Source organism: Arachis duranensis, chromosome 8 (assembly GCF_000817695.3).
Source record: "Arachis duranensis cultivar V14167 chromosome 8, aradu.V14167.gnm2.J7QH, whole genome shotgun sequence".
NCBI lineage: Eukaryota > Viridiplantae > Streptophyta > Magnoliopsida > Fabales > Fabaceae > Arachis > Arachis duranensis.
In genome coordinates this window covers 36338373-36360756 of record NC_029779.3, presented here as the reverse complement: position 1 = coordinate 36360756, position 22384 = coordinate 36338373, and the positions used below count along the sequence as shown (strand labels likewise).

The 22384-nt window shown below is 37.4% G+C and overlaps 3 protein-coding genes across 4 annotated transcripts; all 3 read left to right on the top strand.

Annotated features, from left to right (window-relative positions):
* The first annotated feature begins 4965 nt into the window (after positions 1–4965).
* On the top strand, positions 4966–7286 carry LOC107462507 (50S ribosomal protein L19-1, chloroplastic). Its single transcript, XM_016081105.3, has 5 exons — positions 4966–5152; positions 5715–5966; positions 6055–6141; positions 6245–6378; positions 6934–7286. Exons 1-5 carry the CDS (start codon positions 5033–5035, stop codon positions 7037–7039), a joined length of 699 nt encoding a protein of 232 aa, XP_015936591.1. The 5' UTR covers positions 4966–5032; the 3' UTR covers positions 7040–7286.
* An 855-nt stretch (positions 7287–8141) lies between these two features.
* On the top strand, positions 8142–12045 carry LOC107462504 (G-type lectin S-receptor-like serine/threonine-protein kinase At4g27290). Of its 2 annotated transcripts, none has more exons than XM_021129482.2 (7): positions 8142–9574; positions 9901–10041; positions 10135–10289; positions 10374–10584; positions 10674–10911; positions 11007–11157; positions 11289–12045. In XM_021129482.2, exons 1-7 carry the CDS (start codon positions 8152–8154, stop codon positions 11592–11594), a joined length of 2625 nt encoding a protein of 874 aa, XP_020985141.2. In that variant the 5' UTR covers positions 8142–8151; the 3' UTR covers positions 11595–12045. The 2 variants fall into 2 exon arrangements, with proteins under 2 accessions (XP_020985141.2, XP_015936588.3); XM_016081102.3 differs by having other exon boundaries at positions 8143–9574; positions 10141–10289; positions 11289–12044.
* Positions 12046–15711: 3666 nt separating this feature from the next.
* On the top strand, positions 15712–17741 carry LOC107462485 (uncharacterized). Its single transcript, XM_052253378.1, has 4 exons — positions 15712–16036; positions 16325–17317; positions 17404–17496; positions 17605–17741. Exons 1-4 carry the CDS (start codon positions 15712–15714, stop codon positions 17739–17741), a joined length of 1548 nt encoding a protein of 515 aa, XP_052109338.1.
* The last annotated feature ends 4643 nt before the right edge of the window (positions 17742–22384 follow it).

Here is a 22384-nt window from a genome sequence, read left to right as displayed (position 1 = left end):
CATTCTGAAGTGATTTGCTTACAAAGTAAACTGGCTGTTGTACTTTATCGTTTTCTGCAACAAGAACAGCGCTAACTGCTATGTCAGTGATAGATAAATATAAATATAGTGTCTCGCCAACCTTAGGTTTATGCAAGACCGGTGGTTTAGAGAGGAATTGCTTTAGTTCTTGAAATGCGAATTCGCAGTCTTCGTTCCAGTGGAAGGTAGTGTTTTTTCGTAAACATTGGAAAAAACTTGCCGATTTAGCCGCCAGACATGGCAGGAATCTGGAGAGTGCTGCTAGTCGCCCTGTCAGTCGCTGCACCTCCTTGATATTAGTGGGGCTGTGCATGTCGAGGATCGCCTGACATTTTTCCGGATTTGCTTCAATTCCTCGACTAGTGAGAATAAAACCGAGGAATTTTCCACCCCGGACGCCAAAGGCACACTTTTCTGGATTAAGCCTCATGTTGTAAGCTCGGATTTGTCCGAATATCTCAGCGAGATCTTTTATATGGGATTCGCCGATCTTAGTTTTTGCCACCATGTCATCAACATATACCTCGATGTTTCTCCCTATCTGTTGGTCGAAGACCTTATTCATTAGCCGTTGGTATGTTGCCCCTGCATTCTTTAAGCCAAAAGGCATAACGTTATAGCAATAATTACCATATTCAGTGATGAAAGCTGTTTTTTCTTGATCTGATGGATGCATAAGGATCTGGTTATAACCAGAATATGCATCCATGAAACTTAATGTACCATAACCACAAGAATTATCTACTAAAGTATCAATTGAAGGTAAAGGATATGCGTCCTTTGGGCATGCTTTGTTTAAATTAGTGAAATCAACGCACATGCGCCATTTACCGTTATGCTTCTTTACCATTACGATGTTGGCTAGCCAAGTGGTGAACCTGATTTCTCGTATGAAGTTTGCATCGATGAGCTTTTTAGCCTCGGCCATGGATGCCAGTCTCTTTTCTGTGCCGAGGTTTCTTTTCTTCTGAGCTATTGGCCGGGCTGCCGGATTAATGGCGAGCTTATGCGTAATGATAGACGGATCTATTCCTGGCATGTCTCCTGACGTCCAGGCAAATAAGTCGGCGTTTTGTCTCAAGAAATTAATGAGCTTGTCTTTTTCTTCATCTTCCATAGATGTGCCAATAAAAGTGAATTTGGTGGGATCATCGGTCAAGGTAAGCTTTGTTAGTTCTTCATTGGGTAAAGGGTGATCTTGAAGGTCGGCTCGGAGATCCAACTCGGTTAGCATTGGCTGCTCAGCTCCAATAGAGTTGATGCGTTTGTCGCTGTTCTGCCTAATAGGCTTTAGGCTCGTGTTATAACAGTACCGAGCTTCCTGCAAGTCGCCATGAACTGTGGCCACCGTATCGTCCTGTGTAGGAAACTTGACACAAAGATGAACAGTAGATACAATTGCAGCAAATCTGTTTAAAAAAGGTCGGCCTAAAATGAGATTGTAAGGGCTGAAGCTGTCCACCACAAGGTACTGAATATCCTGTGTTCTACATAATGGTTGTTCGCCTAGTGTAGTTTGTAACCACACTGAACCCATCACCGGGACTCGCTCTCCTGAAAAGCCGATCAGGTCGCCTACATATGGTTGCAAAATGTTAGTACTTAATTTCATTTTTTCAAATGTGGTAAAGAATAAAACGTCGGCGCTGCTGCCTGGATCCAGCAGCACTTTCCGAACTATTAAATCGCCGAGCTGAATGGAGATGACGACAGGGTCGTCTAAGTTTGCATCACGAGCACAAAAATCGGTTGGGTAGAACGTCATTTCGGGAACCTTCTGCGTCGGCTGAGTATTGTTGGTTGTATTGCCAAGTGCGAGCATTGCTCTATATGTGCGCTTTCTAGCGGAGCTTGTATGCCCTCTTCCTGCGTAGCCTCCTGAAATGCAGTTAATTACACCTCTAGGTTGGGTGGGAACCTTCCCCTTGTCTTTTGATGAAGCTCCTGCGGAGGATGGCTCTGCTGTAGAAGTGGATCTATTCTGCATATGGCCTGCAATGAATTTATCAAGATGCCCCTGTCGCGCCAAATGCTCGAGAAGATCTTTTGCGATCACACATTCATCGGTTGTGTGACCGAACTTTTGGTGAAATGTGCAATACTTGGACTTGTCAACGTTTTTTGGCTCTGGGTAACTCCCGGCTTTCCGAGGAGGTTTTATCAACTTGGAATTTAGTATTTCCTTGATGATATCATCCCTCTTTGCATTGAACTGGGTGTATGATTCATAGCGTAGTGTCGGTTTGAAGGTCTTTCTATTTTCTCGAGGTTTGTCGTCCTCCTTGGTGGATGCCGACCTTTCAGACTTCCGAGCTTGTCGAAGCTCCTCAATATCTATCTGACCCTTGGCCTTCTCACGAAATTCGGCCAGAGTCTTTGGTTTGGCCACCGCGATGGCCTCCTGGAATTTTCCCGGACGGAGGCCGCTTTTGATGGCATGTAGATGGACTTCAGGGTGGAGATCAGGGATCCTCATTGCTATCTTTGTAAAGCGGGTGATATAGTCCTTTAAGCTTTCTTGAGGGCCTTGTTTGACAGTTGTCAAGTAGTCGGAGTCATGTAGGTATATCGCAGATGCTGCGAAGTGATCCTCAAATTGTTTTGCCAGCTCCTGAAATCGGGAAATAGAATCTGCAGGCAAAGAGCAAAACCAGTCAAGTGCAGGACCATCTAAAAAAGAAGGAAAACAACGACATAAAATTGGGTCAGATGCACCGTTGACGATCATAATTGATCGGAACTTCTTTATGTGTTGCTTTGGATCTCCCAATCCGTCATAAGGGGTTAGTGTTGTTGGTAAAGTGAATTGTCTAGGTAGTTGGAAATTCATGATATCTGCTGTGAACGGTCCTGTGGAATTATCAAGCTCGTCTTCTTCGGTCTCGGCTCTTTTTTCGTTGTCCCGAGGACCTCCGCCTTCGCCGTCCTGAGGCGTTTCCGAGACGTGCGTGCGGCGTTCATCATCGTTGTTCCGTTCATTATGATCGTTGCCGTGTTCTAGGCGAGCATTGATTAGTTGCTCCATTTGCTGTTGCATGCGTTGATTCTCGTTTCTTATGCGCTCATTTGCTTCGGCCATTTGCTGGTTTGCCTGTTGAAGCTCGGTTACCATACGGAGGAGCTCGGATGGCGTGGGGGGAGGTGCATCGGCCATTACTAATCGTCGGGGCGTTTAGGACCTGAGAAAGAGGGATTTCAAGTCTCGGACCCCACGATGGGCGCCAAATGTTCTTGCCTGATTATAGCCGAACTATAAGTTGTTCCCGAGTAGTAGGAGGCCGAGCTTATCTTCGAGTTGCAATGTTCCACCACCAACCAGCGGAGCCGAAAGGAAAAAAGGGGGAAGTACCTGCAAAAAGTACTCCGACGCTCAAGTCAGCTTAGAAGAATTATTTTTAGGAATTGCTTAGTCAAGAAAGGTCTACCTTTACCGATTCCTCTTGATTGCTTTTTATAACCGAGATACTGTAACAGTCATATTCCTTAACTTACCGTTTAAGATGTAACCGATGTAACCGATCATAAGGCCATTTATTGCCATAAACTCAGCGCAAGTAATACGTCGGTTATCAAGATGTTTGCCGAGCTATGACTCGTAACCGATGTATAACGGTCGTATCATATATATTTTCATGTCCGTCGGAAATATGATTACAATAATATATGTTTATTATTTGTTTAAAAAATATATTATTACAAAATAATGCACAATATATATTTAGTATTTTTGCCAAAAAAAAGTATAAGTATTAAATATAAGGCATATATTTTTTTACAATTTTATATTTCAAAATTTTTAGTTTCTATTCTCATCAATTTCCTAACCAATATCAATAGAAGTAAAATTGTGTAAACTATTAGTTTTTATCATAAAATATTTAAATGCTGATAACTATAGTAATAAAATATAGAGTAAAATATCGTTTTTATCCCTAACGTTTGGGGTAAGTTCTAAAGTTGTCTCTAATGTTTCAATCGTTCTATTTAAGTCCATAACATTTCAAAACTGACTCAATGTTGTCTTGTCGTTAGGGATCCTTAACAGAATTAACGGCGGGACAAAATTGAGACGATTTTAAAACGTTAGGAACTTAAATATGATGAAAACGTTGAGACAAAAATGATACATAGAAATAAATTTTAATTTTGTCATTCAATAATATCAATTTTTTACTATACATAGTATTCAATTATTTTTTAATCACATCTAAGTAAATTAGACGTAATCATATTACTTTCATTTTAAATAAATTAAATTTTTTATAATTTTATTTTTAAAGATTTTTAGTTATCATGAAATGTTTGTAGAATGACTAGTATATAAACTTGTAGAAAAGAAAAAAATAATATATATACAATAAAATATAAATTATGCCTTTTGTCTCTAATATATCAAAATTCTTTAAAATTATAAAAAAAATAAATTTATTTAAAATGAAAGTAATGTGATTAACTGATTAAGTGTAATTTATTTAGATGTAATTAAAAAATAATTGAATACTATGTATAGTAAAAAATTAATATCATTGAAAGATAAAATTAAATTAAAATTTATTTTTATGTATCGTTTTTGTCCATAACGTTTCAAAATCGTCTCAATTTTGTCCCGCCGTCAATTCTGTTAACAGATATCTAACGACAAGACAACATTGAGTAAATTTTGAAACGTTAGGAATTTAAATAGAACGATTGAAATGTTAGGAACAATTTTGAGACTTACCTTAAACGTCGGGACAAAAACGATACTTTACTCTAAAATATATAAATTAACAAGAAACAAATTAAAAGTTATGCTTTTTTATATCTTTCAAATTAAAATCGTGAGTAATCAAATTATCAAATATTTCATAATCTGAAATAATAGTTAGTTAATTAGTTAATTTCAGGGACACAATGGTCATTAACCACAGATGTTCAAATGCTAAGCGTGTGAACCCGAAAATGGCACACGTGCGCAGGCCATAAACCCTAATCCTTTGTGGGCTTTCTCCTTCGATCACTCTGCATCGACATGGCTTCCCGCAGGCTCTTCTCCTCTCTGCTCCGATCAACCCTCCTTCGTTCTCCGCAGGAATTTCATCCTCCCACCACTTCTCGCCCATTCTCTTCTTCTCCTTTTTCTCCCATCGCTGTAACTACCTCTTCATTTTACTCATTTTCCTTTCGCTTTTCGTGCTTGAATTTTATTATCATGCTTTTTAATTTACCTTTTTGTATGTAACATTAGACTTATAATGGTTTCGGTGATGAACTTGTAGGTTGAGCTAAGATTCGAAATGTGATTTCAGCTTTTATATGTTCGAATCGTTATAGATTTAGAATTATATGATATAACATAAAGTTAACACTATAAATACCATTCGATTTATTATAATCCTGAAATGTGATTAAACTCGGTTATGCTAATATGCTCTGTTAAATCCTGCTTTTTTTACTCATGGCTGATTGAATAACAAAACAGTTCTTTGAACTTGGAATTAGCTTCTTTGGTGTTTTAGTCAGCTTATAATCTTAACGAGCGAGTTTTGTTTCCTCTTTTTTTTTTTTAAATGTTCCCCCTACCTGAAGTGTTATGATGTTTCATGCTTCTGTTATTCCGTCTTTCGCATTGGAAGTGTGTTCTTGGATTTTAGGTGTTGTCCTTATGGGATACGAGCTCATATGGCTGAATGCTCATGTGTTTTCCTGCGCAGATTAGGGGATTATCTCGGTCTGAGGCATTAACAAGTTTCGAGTCCAATAATGGTTTTGTGTCTGAACTCCGGAATTCTGGACTGGCTTCGTTTCAGCAGACTGCTATGTTTGGACCTTCTTTTTCCAGCAGGTTTATGTCAACAGCGACAGATTCTATTGGTTTTTCTGAAGATATTCCCAATCCTGTGCCAGATGTGCCTCCTCGCATCAAATTTAAGAGATTAGATAAAACTGGCAGGCACATTATGCAGGCATGTGACTACTTTGTATTATTTTAAGCAAGAAGAATTTAATTTCTATTTTTCTCATTGTGAAATTTGTTGGTTTTATGTTACATAGATTTTAAACAAGGAGGCAGTAGAGGAGGTGAGAGCGCAGAGAGAGATCCCTGACATAAAGCCTGGTTATATTGTGGAGCTCAAAGTGGTATGATAGGTTTGTTTGAAGAATTATCTATATTTGTGCAGTGCTTGTATTTTGTTCATTGTATTAACATGATTTGTATGCACTTCTACATTTGATATAACAGGAAGTACCTGAGAACAAGAGGCGTGTTTCTATCATTAAAGGCATTGTTATTGCAAGGCGTAATGCTGGTCTTAACACTACATTTAGAATTAGAAGGCTGGTGGCTGGTGTTGGGATCGAATCTCTATTCCCGCTGTAAGTATGAATTTCCCAATTTATAAATTGATCTCATTGCAGACAAGCTCTTTTGACTTGGTAAATTGCTTTGTGCTTCGTCATAAAAAATGAAAGATAACAAAAACATGGCTCCACTAAGAACTGACCATAGGTTGATGAACCATCAGTGTTATTTGATATTCTAGTTATATCACTTTATGAAAAGGGTTTGTGATTGTCATATAAACTTTGGCTGTTCCTTGTGTGCTCTTGCGTAGATCCTGGAATTGCATGTAACCAAAGCAGTTATAGAGTGCTATAGTAACACTAAAGAACCATGGTGTTGAGTGGACAGTGACAGTTCAGAGCATGATGTAAATTGTATTCTACTGTTAGTGATATTTAGTAATCCTCCTTTTCAGCCTGTCATAGTGTCATATGCTATATGGATTACTTTTATTTTGGGTTTTGAGGAGGCCATAGGTGGAGGAGGACTGTTGTTTGCTATCTTCTACTTCTTTATTGGTTGTGCTTGTTTTAATGGCAAATAGTCATATTAATAGTCAGTGCCTAATACATATCCAATATGTGTAGGTATTCACCAAATATAAAGGAGATAAAAGTGCTAGACAAGAAGAGAGTCAGGAGGGCCAAACTCTACTACCTGAGGGAGAAAATGAATGCACTTAAAAACCAATAGCAATCTTCATTCTGATTGAAATTCTTTACAATTCATAATTTTGTTATACTTACCATGTGCATTAATATGCTTGCGGCTGTTTTCTCATGAATTAGATGTTTGTTTTAATGTAGCTTTGTTCCACCCAACTTTATGTAGTTGTGATTTCAGTCTGCAGGGGATGCGATGTTTTGAAAAGGCAATATTTAGGAAATTGTAATAAGATGCTTTTATATTTAAATTTTCTCAAGGGCATGTTTGATCTTTACCCTTGCTGTATTGAATCAGTAAAAATAGGATGCCATTTTTACTACAGTTTGCAACTATGATAGAAATGACACAGCAATGTCTTATATGTTTTATCAGCATCTGATAGGTAAATTGCGAATTTCAACTCGAAAATATATTCCTTGTTGAAATAACTACACGCTGTAATTCCTCTTATGTATAAGAGAGTTATCTGCACAACCAAGTTAACTCTAACTGCACATACGAGTTTACAAATAGAAGTTTCCACAGTTTTTATTTTTTATTTATCATCGTTACTTGGTTTGCATTCTACGGTATCAAAGCACTATGCTTGATAGTTGATAGCCTTTGAAATTTCTTGTTGACGGAATCATTAGCGATTGGAACATGATCCTTCGGCGGCGGTCATGCTCTCCTACTAACAAAGCATGGTGACTTTTCAGAGTAAAACTAATAAACTATAGCTTACATTCTTTTATTAATACTGAGCCTTTGGAAAAGAAAGTGTGCATTTGAATTCAACACTAAATAGTAAATATTAAATACCGTGTCCTTCTTTCCCTTTTCTTTTGGTTTTGGTTTATTCAAATCACTGGTTGGAAAACTTTAACGTTACGTGTATGCTTGATTGATTATGTTTTTTTTAGCAATTTATTTTCATTATAAAATATTAAAATGAGCTTATCAACCTTTTTAATTCAGAACAAGACACCAGTGGATAATGTTATGTTAAATTGTTACTTTCATGAGTCATAACAACATTGAATTTGCCACAAGCATGTGTTTTACTTTTCGGCTTTGGGATGTCACGTGTCAGAGCCAAATATGAAAGTTCAAAGTTAGAGTCAGTTGGTTTGATTGCGATTGCATCTGTGACCAAGCAAATGATGTCCCGAGAAAGAGACAAATTCCTCAATAGCGCTTCCAGATTTAATGGACCTTGCAGCTTGGAGCAATCGTTTTATGGTATCACCGTTTATATAATTAACTATGATTTTTCAATCAAATTTAGACTACCCAGTACCTGCCCTTTAAGCAAAACCATGAGAAGCCTTGTGTCACTTTTTGTGACTTCTCTTTTCGCTTCATTCTTATCAAGCTTCTCAGCTCTAGACATTCTTACTACACATAAACTCATCAAAGATGGTGACAAGTTAGTTTCCGCAAGAGGGACCTTTGAACTGGGATTCTTCAGCCCTGGTAACTCCAGAAACCGGTATTTGGGAATATGGTACGTGGCTTCACCTAGAACTCCTATATGGGTTGCAAATAGAGAAGCTCCTATTAGAGATGGTTCAGGAATTCTCAGGATCACTAAGGGGGGTATCCTTAACCTTATTAATATCACAGGTAATATTGTTTGGTCATCAAATGCATATGCAACTGCAGAAGATGCATTTGCACAGCTTCTGGAATCAGGGAATCTTGTGGTGAGAGCCTCTAATGGTAGAACCACAGAATCCTATTTGTGGCAGAGTTTTGATTATCCTTGTGACACATATATGCCTGGAATGAAGATTGGGAAGAACCTAGTTACTGGTTTGGAGACATTCTTAACATCTTGGAAGAGTAAAGATGACCCTGCCCCTGGTAAGTACTCAATTCATCTTGATACTCATGGTTGGCCACAGGTGGTTATAAGAAAAGGAACCACTATAGTGTCACGATTTGGATCGTGGAATGGTCTTGAGTTGACAGGAAATCCAGCAAGGTCAGAAGCATCACTGGTCTTTCAATTCACATATAGTGAAAGTGAAGTTTATGTGGGTTACCAACTCAGGAAGAGTTCTGGGTTGTCTATGTTGTCAAGAGATGTACTGCATCCATCAGGCAACATGCAGCGATTCGTATGGATCAATCGGATCCAGAATTGGGCACTCTCCTCAACATCTCTGTCAAATCAGTGCCAACATTATGCATGGTGTGGTGCTAATGCCGTCTGCAATAACAATAACTTCCCTATTTGTGGATGCTTGACCGGGTTCAGTCCTAAGTCTCCAAAAGATTGGAATAATGGGAACTGGTTTACTGGATGTGAACGCAGGACGAACTTGAATTGCCATGATGATGGCTTCTTGAGGTACACAGGAGTTAAATTGCCTAATACCTCCTCATCATTTTTCAGTGAAACCTTGAATCTTAAAGAATGTGGTCAATTGTGCTTAAGTAAATGTTCGTGTACTGCATATGCAAACTTATATGTTGATGGAAGTGGTTGCTTGCTTTGGTTTGTCGAACTGGTGGATATAATCCAATATAGCGAGCGTGGTCAAGACCTTTATGTAAGGCTAGCTGCTTCAGACATTGGTAATTTTTATTTTACTGTTTATTTAGTTTCTGTTGGTTGTCATTTAATTAGATATCTTTGGTAGTTCTAAAGTTCAAAACAATTCAAACATTACCCAGCTTCATTTTCTGCCTTATGTATTATGTGTTGAAGGAATGATGAAAAAGAAATTCTATGTTTATCGGCATATGCATCCAAGATTCCAACAAATAAAAAAATCAATTATCTGGTCATAAAGTTATCTTAGAGTTTTTATTTGTATTGAAGTAATATTGAAATGTATAGATAATTATAATGTCATCAAAGTTCTTTAAAATCCCTTCTGATTATGTTCTAAATTTCACAGATAGTGTAAAGAAAATGGAGCGATCCAACAAAGACAAAAGACTAGTGGGTATCATAATTATATGTGGTGTTTTGGTCATGATTATCTTCCTCTTTCTGGGACACTTAACCTATAAACAAAGTGACAGCAGAAGAAAGAGAGGTAAATTAGAATAAGTTGATAACTGATTACGTTTATAGTATCAGTCTGAGGCCATTTTGTTCCTTTCTTTACTTCTGTCCTCTGAATTTGGAGTGGCAGAGAAAGTTCACAACCAGGATTACAGATGTGGACAAAGAAAGGAAGAGGTGGACTGGCCAACATTTGATTTTCAAACTATAGTTAATGCAACAGCCAACTTTTCTAGTGATAACAAGGTGGGAGAAGGTGGATTTGGCCCTGTTTACAAGGTAATATAATAATGTTAAGATGATCAACTATCCCATTTCACAAAGTACAAATTCAATATGGATGTTATTGTTTTCACTTTTCAGGGCACATTAATTGATGGACAAGAAATAGCTGTGAAGAGGCTCTCCATAAATTCTGGCCAAGGACTAAATGAATTGAGAAATGAAGTCAATACAATTGCTAAGCTTCAGCACCGTAATCTTGTTAAGCTTTTTGGTTGTTGTCTTGAGGAGGAAGAGAAAATGTTAGTATATGAATATGTGCCTAACAAAAGCTTGGACTCCTTTATATTTGGTATGAGCCATCTTTTATTTATAGTTTCCATTTGAGTTTATAGCCTGTTATGGTGTGCACTGACTTTGAAAGTGAATTGAACCATTTAGACCAAACAAGGAGAAAATTACTAGATTGGCCAACACGCATGCATATTATTGTTGGCATTGCTCGTGGGCTTCTTTATCTTCATCAAGACTCTAGAATGAGGATTATTCACAGGGACCTCAAAGCTAGCAATATTCTTCTAGATGCCAATATGAATCCAAAAATCTCTGACTTTGGGCTTGCGAAGGCCTTTGGGGGAGATCAAACTGAGGCGAAAACTAATCGGATAGTTGGGACATAGTAAGAGTGCTGTTTGCAGATATCTTACATCCTTGTTGGTGCTTTCTGATGTTTGAGAGGTTATTGATTTTCTATATTAAAATAATGTTTTGCAGTGGTTATATGCCTCCTGAGTATGCAGTTCATGGGAAATTTTCTGTGAAGTCAGATGTCTTTAGCTTTGGAGTTTTGGCACTGGAGATACTAAGCGGCAAGAAGAATAGAGATTTCAGCGACCCGAATCATAGCCTTAATCTTCTTGGACATGTAAGTAATGATACTGTGATACCATATGGATTGACATGTTTTTATTACAACAAAGTTTCTTCAACATGAGGTCCATGACACACTAATGAACATGTACTTAGATATTCGTTCTGATTTTTGTATTTCTTCAGAGCTGGAGATTGTGGGTTGAGCAGAGACACTTAGAACTGATTGATGATTCATTAAGCAACGCTTCTGATGAAACTGAAATACTTAGATGCATACATATTGCTCTATTATGTGTGCAACAAAGTCCGGAAGACAGGCCAGACATGCTTTCTGTGGTTGTAATGTTAACTAGTGATAGCAATCTCCCTAAGCCAAAACAGCCTGCATTTTATGTGGAAAGGAATTGTTACAATAAAGGCTTTCTAGCAAGTAATCAGAACACATGTTCTGAAAATGAAGTTACAATCTCAGTGGTAGAGGCAAGGTAGCATGTTGAAAATTGGAGGTAGCTGTTTGATTAGATAGGTATCAGATCAAAATGAAAATCTCTATCAACAACAACTAAAAGTTGTCTATATACCGAACTAAGTTTTAGTTAGTAACTTGTAAAAGTAGTTTGTAACACATGAAGATGTTTGCAACTTTTATAAAGCAGAAGGGATTTGGATCCTCTAAATTTTGAATTTCATTTTAGAGAGTAAAATGTGATCGCTCACTATTTATTTCATAGATAGAACTAAGAGAAAATATGAGAAAGAAACCATTCAAGAGTGAGAGATTACACTTTACCTTCTTAAGTGAAAATTCAAAATTTAGAAGATCCAAATTCAAGCAGAAGTACAACAAAAGTTAAAATGTGAAAGAGAATGTGTGAAAGTCACACTTTGATTGTTCTGAATAGAGTTGTTGGAGAACTTTGAATAGTCCAAAATAACAAAAAAAAAAGGAAGGTAAAATATGATAGAATAATTGAAAAATGGTGCTGAGTAAAAGAATTTGGATCTTATTCTTGATGATTTATTCACCTTATTTCTTTGTTCTGTTATGTTCAACTAGATTTAGACCGTTGCACAGAATTTAGATGGATGGATATATAAATTAGAAAAAAATAATATCAAACCTATTTTTGATAATGTTATCCGTTACATAGTTTTTTTTTTTTTGCATTGTATTTTACATGAATTTGCAGAATAATACTTTTAGATACAATGCAAATGAGTGTATAATGTTTTAATAACTGAACATAACATTCAACTTTTTAATTTTATTTTTCATGAATTATGACACCATATATTTTTAACATTATCATTATAATTAAATAATATTTAAAAATATAAAAAAATCGTAAAAATATACATTTTAGTATTTTAGAAAATTCATCTTCTAATATATGATGAATCAATTATTTAGTAAACTAAAAAAAACTTTAATTATAAAAATAATTGTGCAAAATATTGGCAAGAATGAAGGAAAGATAGAATAAGAGATATAAAATTATGTGAAAAAAAAAGTGTGAAGTGGATTAGATACTGATTTATATAATAATAAATATGAGTAGAAGTGAGTATGAGAGAATGAGTCCTGTGACCATGTTGTAAAAAGAGTGAATGAGAGAGAATATATTGTATGTAGTTAATGATGATATTGAGTGAGAGTTAATGATTGTAATTAGTGAGTAAAACTAAAATGAATGTAATTATAACTTTTTTCGTTGATATTATAACGGTTTTTAGAAACATTATAGATAGAAAAACTGAAAAAGATAGACATTTTTATAATAATGCTTATATGACAAAATTATAAAAGTGATTGTTATAATATCTAAAAATGTTTGTCTAGCTTACAAAAAAAAAAGTAAAAATTAATATTTAATTTAAAAAATATAAAAACAAATAATTATTAAATATTCAAATTTTTTTATAAAAGATAAATTAAATAAAAATTAAATATCAAATTATAGACAACATAAAAGTTACCAATTATAAAATAGTAGAATATGAACTTTTCATTGTATGATAATATTGGTATTAACTTTTTTTTATAAAAAAAATTAGTCTTAACTTTTATATAATATAAAAAGAAAAAAGATTGGATGTGCATATAATTTGTCCTTACATTCCTTTTGTATCCAAGATAGCTGCTTGGATTTTTATTTTCTGCGGCTGCAAACTGAAAATTCAATGGCATCATCAATCCTTGATATATTTGATGTTAACCTTGAATAAATCAGAAGGCCTGTAATTAAGGGGTTGATTTTTTTAGATATGATTTGGGGGTGTGAGTTATACTGGGATATGATGATTACGGGTGATTTATATTGTTATGACAGCGTTGCTTTTTTGGAATTTTGGGGGAAGAAATCGGAGGCATCGATTTGAAGCAGGGAGGAATCGGTCCCACCGATTTGTGTGAGTGAGAGGTTGATGGGTATGAAATCGGTGCCACCGATTTGAGCTAGGGAGAGGCTAATGAGTATTAAATCGGTGCCATCGATTTGTGGGTGCTGGAAGACGTTTGCTAAGAGTGCAGTAATCGGTCCCACCGATTACTAGAGGCAGAGAATTTTATTTTAATCCGGGGTGCACCAATCAGACCCACCGATTTGGGTGTGCAGCGGTTGATAAACGAAATTTAGCATGCCGATTTAAAATTAGAATTCAAAGATGAATATGATCGTGAGTATAGTCTAATCGACACTTAAATTTCGTACTAAACAATCCTACAATCTATATCCGAGAGTACTAGTCTCCCAAGTCGTCCTCTCTTGGAATTGCCAAAGTGTGCATCTTATTGATTAGAAAGCCTTGTTAGGATTCTTTGAAAGTTTTAGCAAAGTAGTAGGAAACAAACAATCAATCATTAAAAGACTTGGCTTAGGGTTGACATTAGAATTTATATCCTTATAGTTCTTTCAATGATGATAACAACTAGGCCTTGCCTCATTTAGTTATCCTCTAGGTATAGAGGAAAGTCAAATAAAAATAATCAACTTGAGTCACAAGTTCTAACTTCACCTCATGGGAATCTAGCTTTAGTGCACTCCAAGTCAATTAGCAATCCCTAATTCCAAATCAACAATTGACACAACTATTCAACTTCTTCTAATGGCCCAACCCTATGCCAAGTGAGAAATTTCTACTCCATAACTAGTGTTGACATTTTATCAAACATTTGATGAGCAAGAAAGAAAGCCATAGTAAAATGAGAAGAAAAGTATAATTAAAAGTATTGCAACACAAGGAACTAACAACAAGTATCAAAGAGCAACAATGAGGATCAAATTCTCAAAGTATTGATGAAATCCAAAACCACAAAGTTAAATTCTAGATCTAAGAGAATTTAGCAATTACAACCACTACTTGAAATTGGAGAAGAAAATCTATGACATGAACAAAGTAAAGTGAGAATTGCAATGGATCTCACCAAAGAGTGATTGAAAATTCAGAAAATTGGATGAAGAAGAACCCTAGTGAGAGATTGAGATCTCTCTCTCCTCCTCCAAGAGTGTAACTAACTATCCCTCAAAATATCTAAAATCTAGAAAAATGAACTAAGTGTGTTTAACCCTTGCTCCTTTGGTCTTTTTATGCTTTTCCCGCCAGGACACTTTCCCAAAATGGGATTCTTAACTGCCTCCACGCCCAAGTCACGTGCTTCTAAAAAATCATATTCGAACAGCGGCGCGCACGCGCAAGGTACGTGTGCGCGCCCACGGGACATCTTGTAATGTGCGCGGAGGCGTGATGTACGCGTGCGCGCCGATGAAAATCATGGCTTAGCCGCTACGCAAGCCGGCTCGTGGCTTCGACCTCTAGTTGCTCTATCCACGCGGACGCGTCAAGCGCGTGCACGCGCCCATGCTGAGGTTTCCAAGGCTTAATTCTCATGCTCCCTTCCTTTGCACCCGTCCTCCTTCTCTCTTCCGGTCCATTCCTGCCCTATATTCTGAAACCACTTAACACACAAGTCACGGCATCGAATGGCATCAAGAGAATATTAGAAATGTATCTATTTTAGTGCAAAATAAGCATATTTTTATCCATGGGGTAAAACTAGGAAAGGAACACAAAATCTTGTATTTTCATATAGTAAGTGTGTGGAATCATTGATAAAACTAAAACCCCTGAAATCAACACAAGATAAACCCTCAAAATGGGGTTTATCAGCGGTCGGTCCTTCCGATTTGCCCTTAGTCAACACAAAAAGCGGATGGTGGTATCACAGAAGCCCCATTTCTTCCTCGTCAGCTAATGTTCATCCTCTTCTCCTCTCTTCTCTTCTCTGATTCTTCTCCTTCATTTTTGTAAAAGAAATTCCTGTGAGGTTGAGAATAGTTAGTGTTGTGGATGATAGAGTTTATTGAAGATTTGTTATTACGGACAGATCTTATTACAAACATATGAGGGAGTTCAATTTGTGTGTGAAAATCCATTAGATGTTGTTATTCCGTTCACATTGTCATTTGAGGAGTTGAAAGGTGTGATTTGTGAGAAGATAGATTCTCAAAGATGTAGGAGGATATCGTGTATTTTGTACAGGTATCTTTTACCTGTGTTTGGTGGGTTTGTTCAATTTCAGACCAAGTATGTGATGGACGAAGCGAGTATGCAGGAAATGTTTTCAATGTACATGGAAAATTGCCACCGAATGTCGTGCATCGAGTTATATATTGAGTTTGAGCAATCTAAAGCGGACCGTAACATTGAATTGGAAGATTATAATAGTGAAAGCGAAGATGAATTTGAAAGTAACTATGAGATCGTCGGTCCAGGTGAGGACGAAGAAGCAGCTGGCGGCGCCATGAACGCAGATATGGTGGAAGTTGCAAATGCACTAGCAAACCCGCATCTGTTTCAGGAGCCTTCTTTCATGCGGTCATTGGATTTGGAGGCTATGCAAGCACCGGAGTTTCTGCAATATATGAATCCAGGTGCGTAAACCTAGGTAGCTACGTGAATCTCTGAAGTAGCAGATCGATAAGTCAGATGAGTAATGTATGTGATATGTGACCAGGCATTTGTGAGCATAGCGTTTGATTTTTTTATTAATTAATAGTTCTTTGTTGTGAATGATATTTAGTTGTTGTTTACGTAGATGGAATAGCGAAAAATAAGACTATAACGATCTTACATAGTAAAGTGTGTTTATTAATTGAGTTGTAATGAAAGACTTCTTACTGAGTACATAATAAAGCATTTATTACTTTTGATGTATGCAGCCCCTCCTGTTGTGGCGGATGGTGAGTTCACAGTGGGGATAGAATTCAGTTCAAGGGAGGCAGTAATCAAGGCAATGAAAGATTATTCCATCCGGAGAGGTGTGGACTATCGGGTATATGAGTCGGAACCGACGACATTCTATGCCAAATGTACAGAATATGGGAATGGTTGTGACTGGTTGATCAGGGTAACCAAAATGCAGAAGAAGTACTGTTGGGAGATAAGGAGGTACAATGGAAGTCATACTTGTACCAGGTCTACTATTTCTCAAGACCATTCGAAGCTGGATTCCAAGACAGTTGCAGAAGCAATAAAGCCGTTGGTAGAGGTTGACCCGTCTATAAAGGTGAAATCAGTAATTGCTGATATCCAGTCAAAGTTTAACTACACCATCAGTTATCGCAAGGCTTGGTTAGCAAAGCAGCAGGCGGTCGAATCAATTTTTGGAAGTTGGGAAGCATCGTATGAAGCTTTGCCGATATGGTTTGAGGCCATGTGCCACAAAGAGCCATCAGCAGTGGTTCACTTTGAAATAATGCCAGCTTACCAGGGGGATGATTTGGTTCCTGATATACGTGTTCTACATAGAGTCTTCTGGAGTTATTACCCCTGTATAAGGGCCTTCAGACACTGCAAGCCAGTGGTGCAGGTGGACGGGACTCATTTGTATGGAAAATACAAGGGTTGTTTATTGGTTGCAGTCTCACAAGATGGTAATAACAAAATCGTGCCTATTGCATTTGCCATAGTAGAGGGAGAGACTTCTGATGCATGGCACTTTTTTCTGAGCAACCTGCATCAACATGTGGTGACCCGTGATGGTGTCGGACTAATCTCTGATCGACACGATTCGATTAGGTCAGCTATTGAACGAAGTAATGGGGCGTGGTCTCCTCCAAGATCTTTCCATATGTTTTGTATCCGGCATATTGAGTCCAACTTCTTGAGGAAGTTCAAAGCACCTTACCTGCAGAAGCTTATCGTCAACATTGGTAAGTTTGTATAGAATGAACTTTGAATTTATTGTAAGTACGATCAAATAGAATGGTGTTCATAGTTAACTGAATGTTTTTCATAGGATACTCGAGGACGACCAGGGAGTACCAGATGCGCTATGAACGATTAAAGGAACGGGGTGAGGCTTACACCAACTGGCTTGATCGGATCCCTCGTGAGTAGTATGCTTTGGCATTTGATGGTGGTTACCGATGGGGTCATATGACCACCAATCTTGTGGAATGTATCAACTCCGTCTTAAAGGGTGCATGCAATCTCCCAGTCACTGCACTTGTTAAGGCTACATTTTACAAACTGAATGAGTTGTTCACTAGGAAAAGAGCTGAGACTGAAGCCCGAATCAGTGCTGGACTTGTATTCTCTGAGATGGTGACAACCAAGCTGCATGCAAATCAATGAGCATCAGGTAACATACAGGTTAACTGTTTTGATAGAGAAAATGAAGTCTTCGAAGTATGCGAGATGCCTAGTGGGGTTGAGTATGCAGTTGACCTACGCCAACATTGGTGTGACTGTGGTGAATTCCAGGTTGACCGAATTCCGTGTCGGCACGTGTTTGCGTGTTGTGCAAATCAGAGGTTGGATTGGAAAGTGTACATTAATGACGTTTACAAGATGGACCAAATTCGAAGAGTATACAGGACTAGGTTTCGACCACTGAGAAATCTGGCAACGTGGCCTGCTTATCATGGACCTAGATTCGTTGGAAACCCGTTCCTCAGACGGGTAGCCAAGGGCCGGCCGAAGATGACCCGCTTCTTGAATGAGATGGACACTCGTATGTTGCGTCGCCCGAGGCGATTCAAGCAATGCGGTGCCGAGGGCCATAGTCGCAGTAGATGTCGTCAAAGTGGTGGACCGAGTGCAGGTCCAGCCAAAGAGTAGTAGTTACCTTTTTTTACATTTCGTTTGGATTTACATTTATGTACGACATTGACATTTGAATTGACCAACTAGTGCTTATATTCATTTCAAACCTGATTAACATACACGATAGAGAGTGGGCATAACAACGTAAGTAACATATTCGCTAGGCAAAAAGTAATAACAACCTACGTAACATACTCAATAAGTAAATACTAATAACCAAATTAACATAGTCAACAATAACAACCTAGTTAACATACTCAATAAGTAAATACTAATAACCAAATTAACGTAGTCAACAATAACAACCTAGTTAACATACTCAATAAGTAAATACTAATAACCAAATTAACGTAGTCAACAATAACAACCTAGTTAACATACTCAATAAGTAAATAGTACACATTATTTCTTAAATAGTAGTAAGAACCTAATTAACATTCTCAATAATTAACTAGTTACAACTTCACTTCCTCGGTGCCCACTTCATATCTTTGTATAACTTTCTGCACTTCTTTACAATCCTGTTAAAGGCGGATGGTGTATACCGATTTGCACTCCGACGTGGAGGATCAGCTCTAAGGTTGTAACCTTTACCTTTTTCACTTGTGGCCGTACCTATAAAAACACAACAAATACAAATACAAGTTCATTGTGGAATACAAATACAAATATAAATACAAGTTCGCCATAAAGCTATTAATAGAAATTCAAGCCCTAAATCATTACTAAAATTATGTTTTACCTGCACTAGGCGATGTATCCTCGTCAGCAGGATCGTCATCCTCATCATCATCCTCATCATCATCCTCATCCTCATCCTCATCCTCATCCTCATCCTCTGGATGGTCTACTAGGTAGTTATCAGTCTCATCATGAACTGCTCTATTACTCTCATGAATCAAAGTCATCGGAATACATCTAGGGTTTCCACTTTGTATGATCCCTCCTGCCGCTTCAATACTTCTGCTCGAGTCAACAGATATTCTGGCACCAGAATTATCAGATGAAGTGCGAACCCGAGATCTCAAATCCAATGACCTCCTAGCTGGAGTAATACCACCCAAATGTGCTTGATGGTCGGTGGGAATGTCAATATAATTACCTAAATGTGACTGGTGCGACCCCGATGCCATGAAACCAAGCAGCTGACTGAACGAAGGTTGCTCTCCATACTCAAAATGTGGACCACCCCAAAACTGTTGGTGTGACGGGACTGACGCTGAGTAATAATCAGACGGATGCGTGTCAGAAACATATGGTGCAAAATACTCAACCCCCTGATGTGGCGGTTCCGGTGGCGGTGGTGGTGGAGGTACGGCCACCGGTTCCGGTTCCGGTTCTGGTGCCGGTGGTGGTGGTGGTGGAGGACCTTCTGGATTCTCTTCAAAAACAAGGTTCGACAATTGCAAGTGGTCACCATATGCTTCTCGGTACCAATGCATGTAAATTTCCAACGGATAATGTAAATGCTCCAAGTCTTCAGATAGAGTGTGACTATATCGATTGGTCTACTGCATCACCCAACGCGAGTGGGTATTGGCCCAATCTTGATTCTTAGGCCCAGTTAGAACTTCGCCGTGTGATGCACCTAGATCCCGCTCTTCACTAGGAACACCCTGTGTCAATCCAAATTGCCTCCTGACTCTATCAGTTGCATGCCACTCGATGCATTCAAAAGATATAAGTGGCACTGTGGCACTCCACATAACCGAATTACGATACTCCACACCACCGAATTATGCCGGATGGCTAAGGGAATTACGTCTGGGTCGATGTATCCAATGCCATAAGCCTGCCAAACAAACTGGACACATCGAACCAGTCAGATGATTACACAACAATTACTTCACTTAAGAAGTTACATAAGGTACTTGTATTTTACACAATACCTGTCCTTCTTGTAGATCATCCAACAACCTCCTGTAGTGCGCAAGCGTTTTATATCGGTAGGCATAGTTTTGACGGTCCCAGTTATGCCACCTGCAGACGGACAATCCATTTGTTAACTTATCTTACCATAAACAGAATACAATTTCTATCAATTCTTTCAATGCATACTTTAATCAAAATTACCTGTTTGCAATTGGAAACACTCGGGGATTGCCAGGAATCGGCGCTAGAAATGGTAGCCGGATCCAAGCCCAACTGACCAACAATGTCAGTGGACCGTCCATCTCCTTGCAGTCGACACGAGTTGCCCTACACAATGATCTATACAAGTGTGCCAGGCATGCTGAACCCCAACTTAACTGTATGATCCCACCGAAGTTGCAGGGCAAAGGTAAAAATTTTCAGTGCACCGCTGCACCCGACTTATCTGCAAACAGAATTTTCCCAAATAACAACATTATGTGACACTTTACATACATCTGCATGTGCACATCATCATTCAACACTATACGATCTCTCACACCCCTAAACCACATTAATCTTATAAAGCTCCCTCTACAGTCATTTTTGCTGGGTGCAATTCCAAATTGGTGCAAGCACTCGGCTTCCAATGCCTCAAAGCTACTCATGGTCGGACCTGTAACCGGAAGACCATTTGTTGGCAAACCGAGAATTACCGCCACATCCTCCAAGGTCACGACACATTCACCAACCGGAAAATGAAAAGTATGAGTCTCGGGCCGCCATCTCTCAATCAGAGCATTAATCATTGCTGACTGGCCTTTAATAACTCCAATTTGGGATACATAATAAAATCCAGTCTCGCGTAACTGTGCCTCAACAATTTGGTTATATGGATCCGGCGGGTGTAAATGATCGCACATCAACATCCTTAAAGCCTACAATACCACATTTTCCAGTATAAGAACAAGTATAATATAACTATATTATTCAAAAACACAATTATGCTTAACATGTCCATTAAAACTAATTCCCAGCATAATTGCAATTCAAACATACACATTAAATCTGTTATACAAAAATTCTTCAATCATATGCATTACCTTATAACAGAAATTAATTAACCTTACACAGTAAATCAGCCTCTATTATTATTTTTATTATTATTATTGTTATTATTATTATTATTCATATAAAAAAACAGCATACTAATCTTTTATTATTATTTTACTATTATTATTATTTATTATTACTATTATTATTATTATTATTATTATTATTATTATTATTATTTATATAAACCAAACAACATACTAATTTTTTATTATTTATTATTCAAACAGCATACATACTAATTTTATTATTAATCATAATAATTAACGATCATAAATAAAATAATTAATAAAATTTTTATTATTAATCATATTAATTAATTAAATTCAATTACTAATACTGATAATAACAACAACAATATATCAATATCTCCCTATTCCAATCTAATATGTACAGATCTTATTTTTTTTTCTCTTTCATTCATTATTTTTTACAAACATTTATTTTTTCTTTTTTTAAATAATATACATAAAAAAAAATCCAGTTCATCCTCACCGGTACAAACATTCATCTCCATACATATATACATACAAGGTTTATTCCTATTTTTATTTCTATTTCTAACCACCTAATAATAAAATTATACATATATACATGTTTAATTTCTAATTTCTACTTAGTGCCATTATAATATATATTGTTAATAAAATCTAAAATTATCACTATTATTATCATTAAATAAAATTATTAAAAAATAAAAACTTACATAATTTGGATCTTCAAGATAATTAACAATATGAAACTCCGGTTGATTTACTTCCTTGGTTTTCCTTTTTTTTTGGCATTTTTATTCAATTTTTTCACTGAGATAAGGGTGGTCCAACAATGGTGAAATGGTGGGGTTGAGAGTAAGCAGAAAGGGAAAGTTATTGTGAGAGTGAAAGAGATAGTGTTGGAGGGTGAAAGAGATAGGGGTATCCGGTTTTGAGTGGGTGAAACACATATAAGAAGTCACGGGCCACTCAGGAGCCAGCTGCATGCGCGACGCGTGGCAAGGGGGTCACCATTCGGTGCCACCGATTTGCGCACCTACTCCTCCCTGAAATCGGTCCCACCAATTTTCTTCCCCCCATCAGTGCCACCGATTTCTTTAACAACGCCGTCATATCTCCGTCAAACACCCCAAAACCCCATAATGCTGCGAAACACCAACACCTTTCCCATATTAAAATTAAAAAACTCTAATTAAGGGTCTTGGCTCCCTTTTT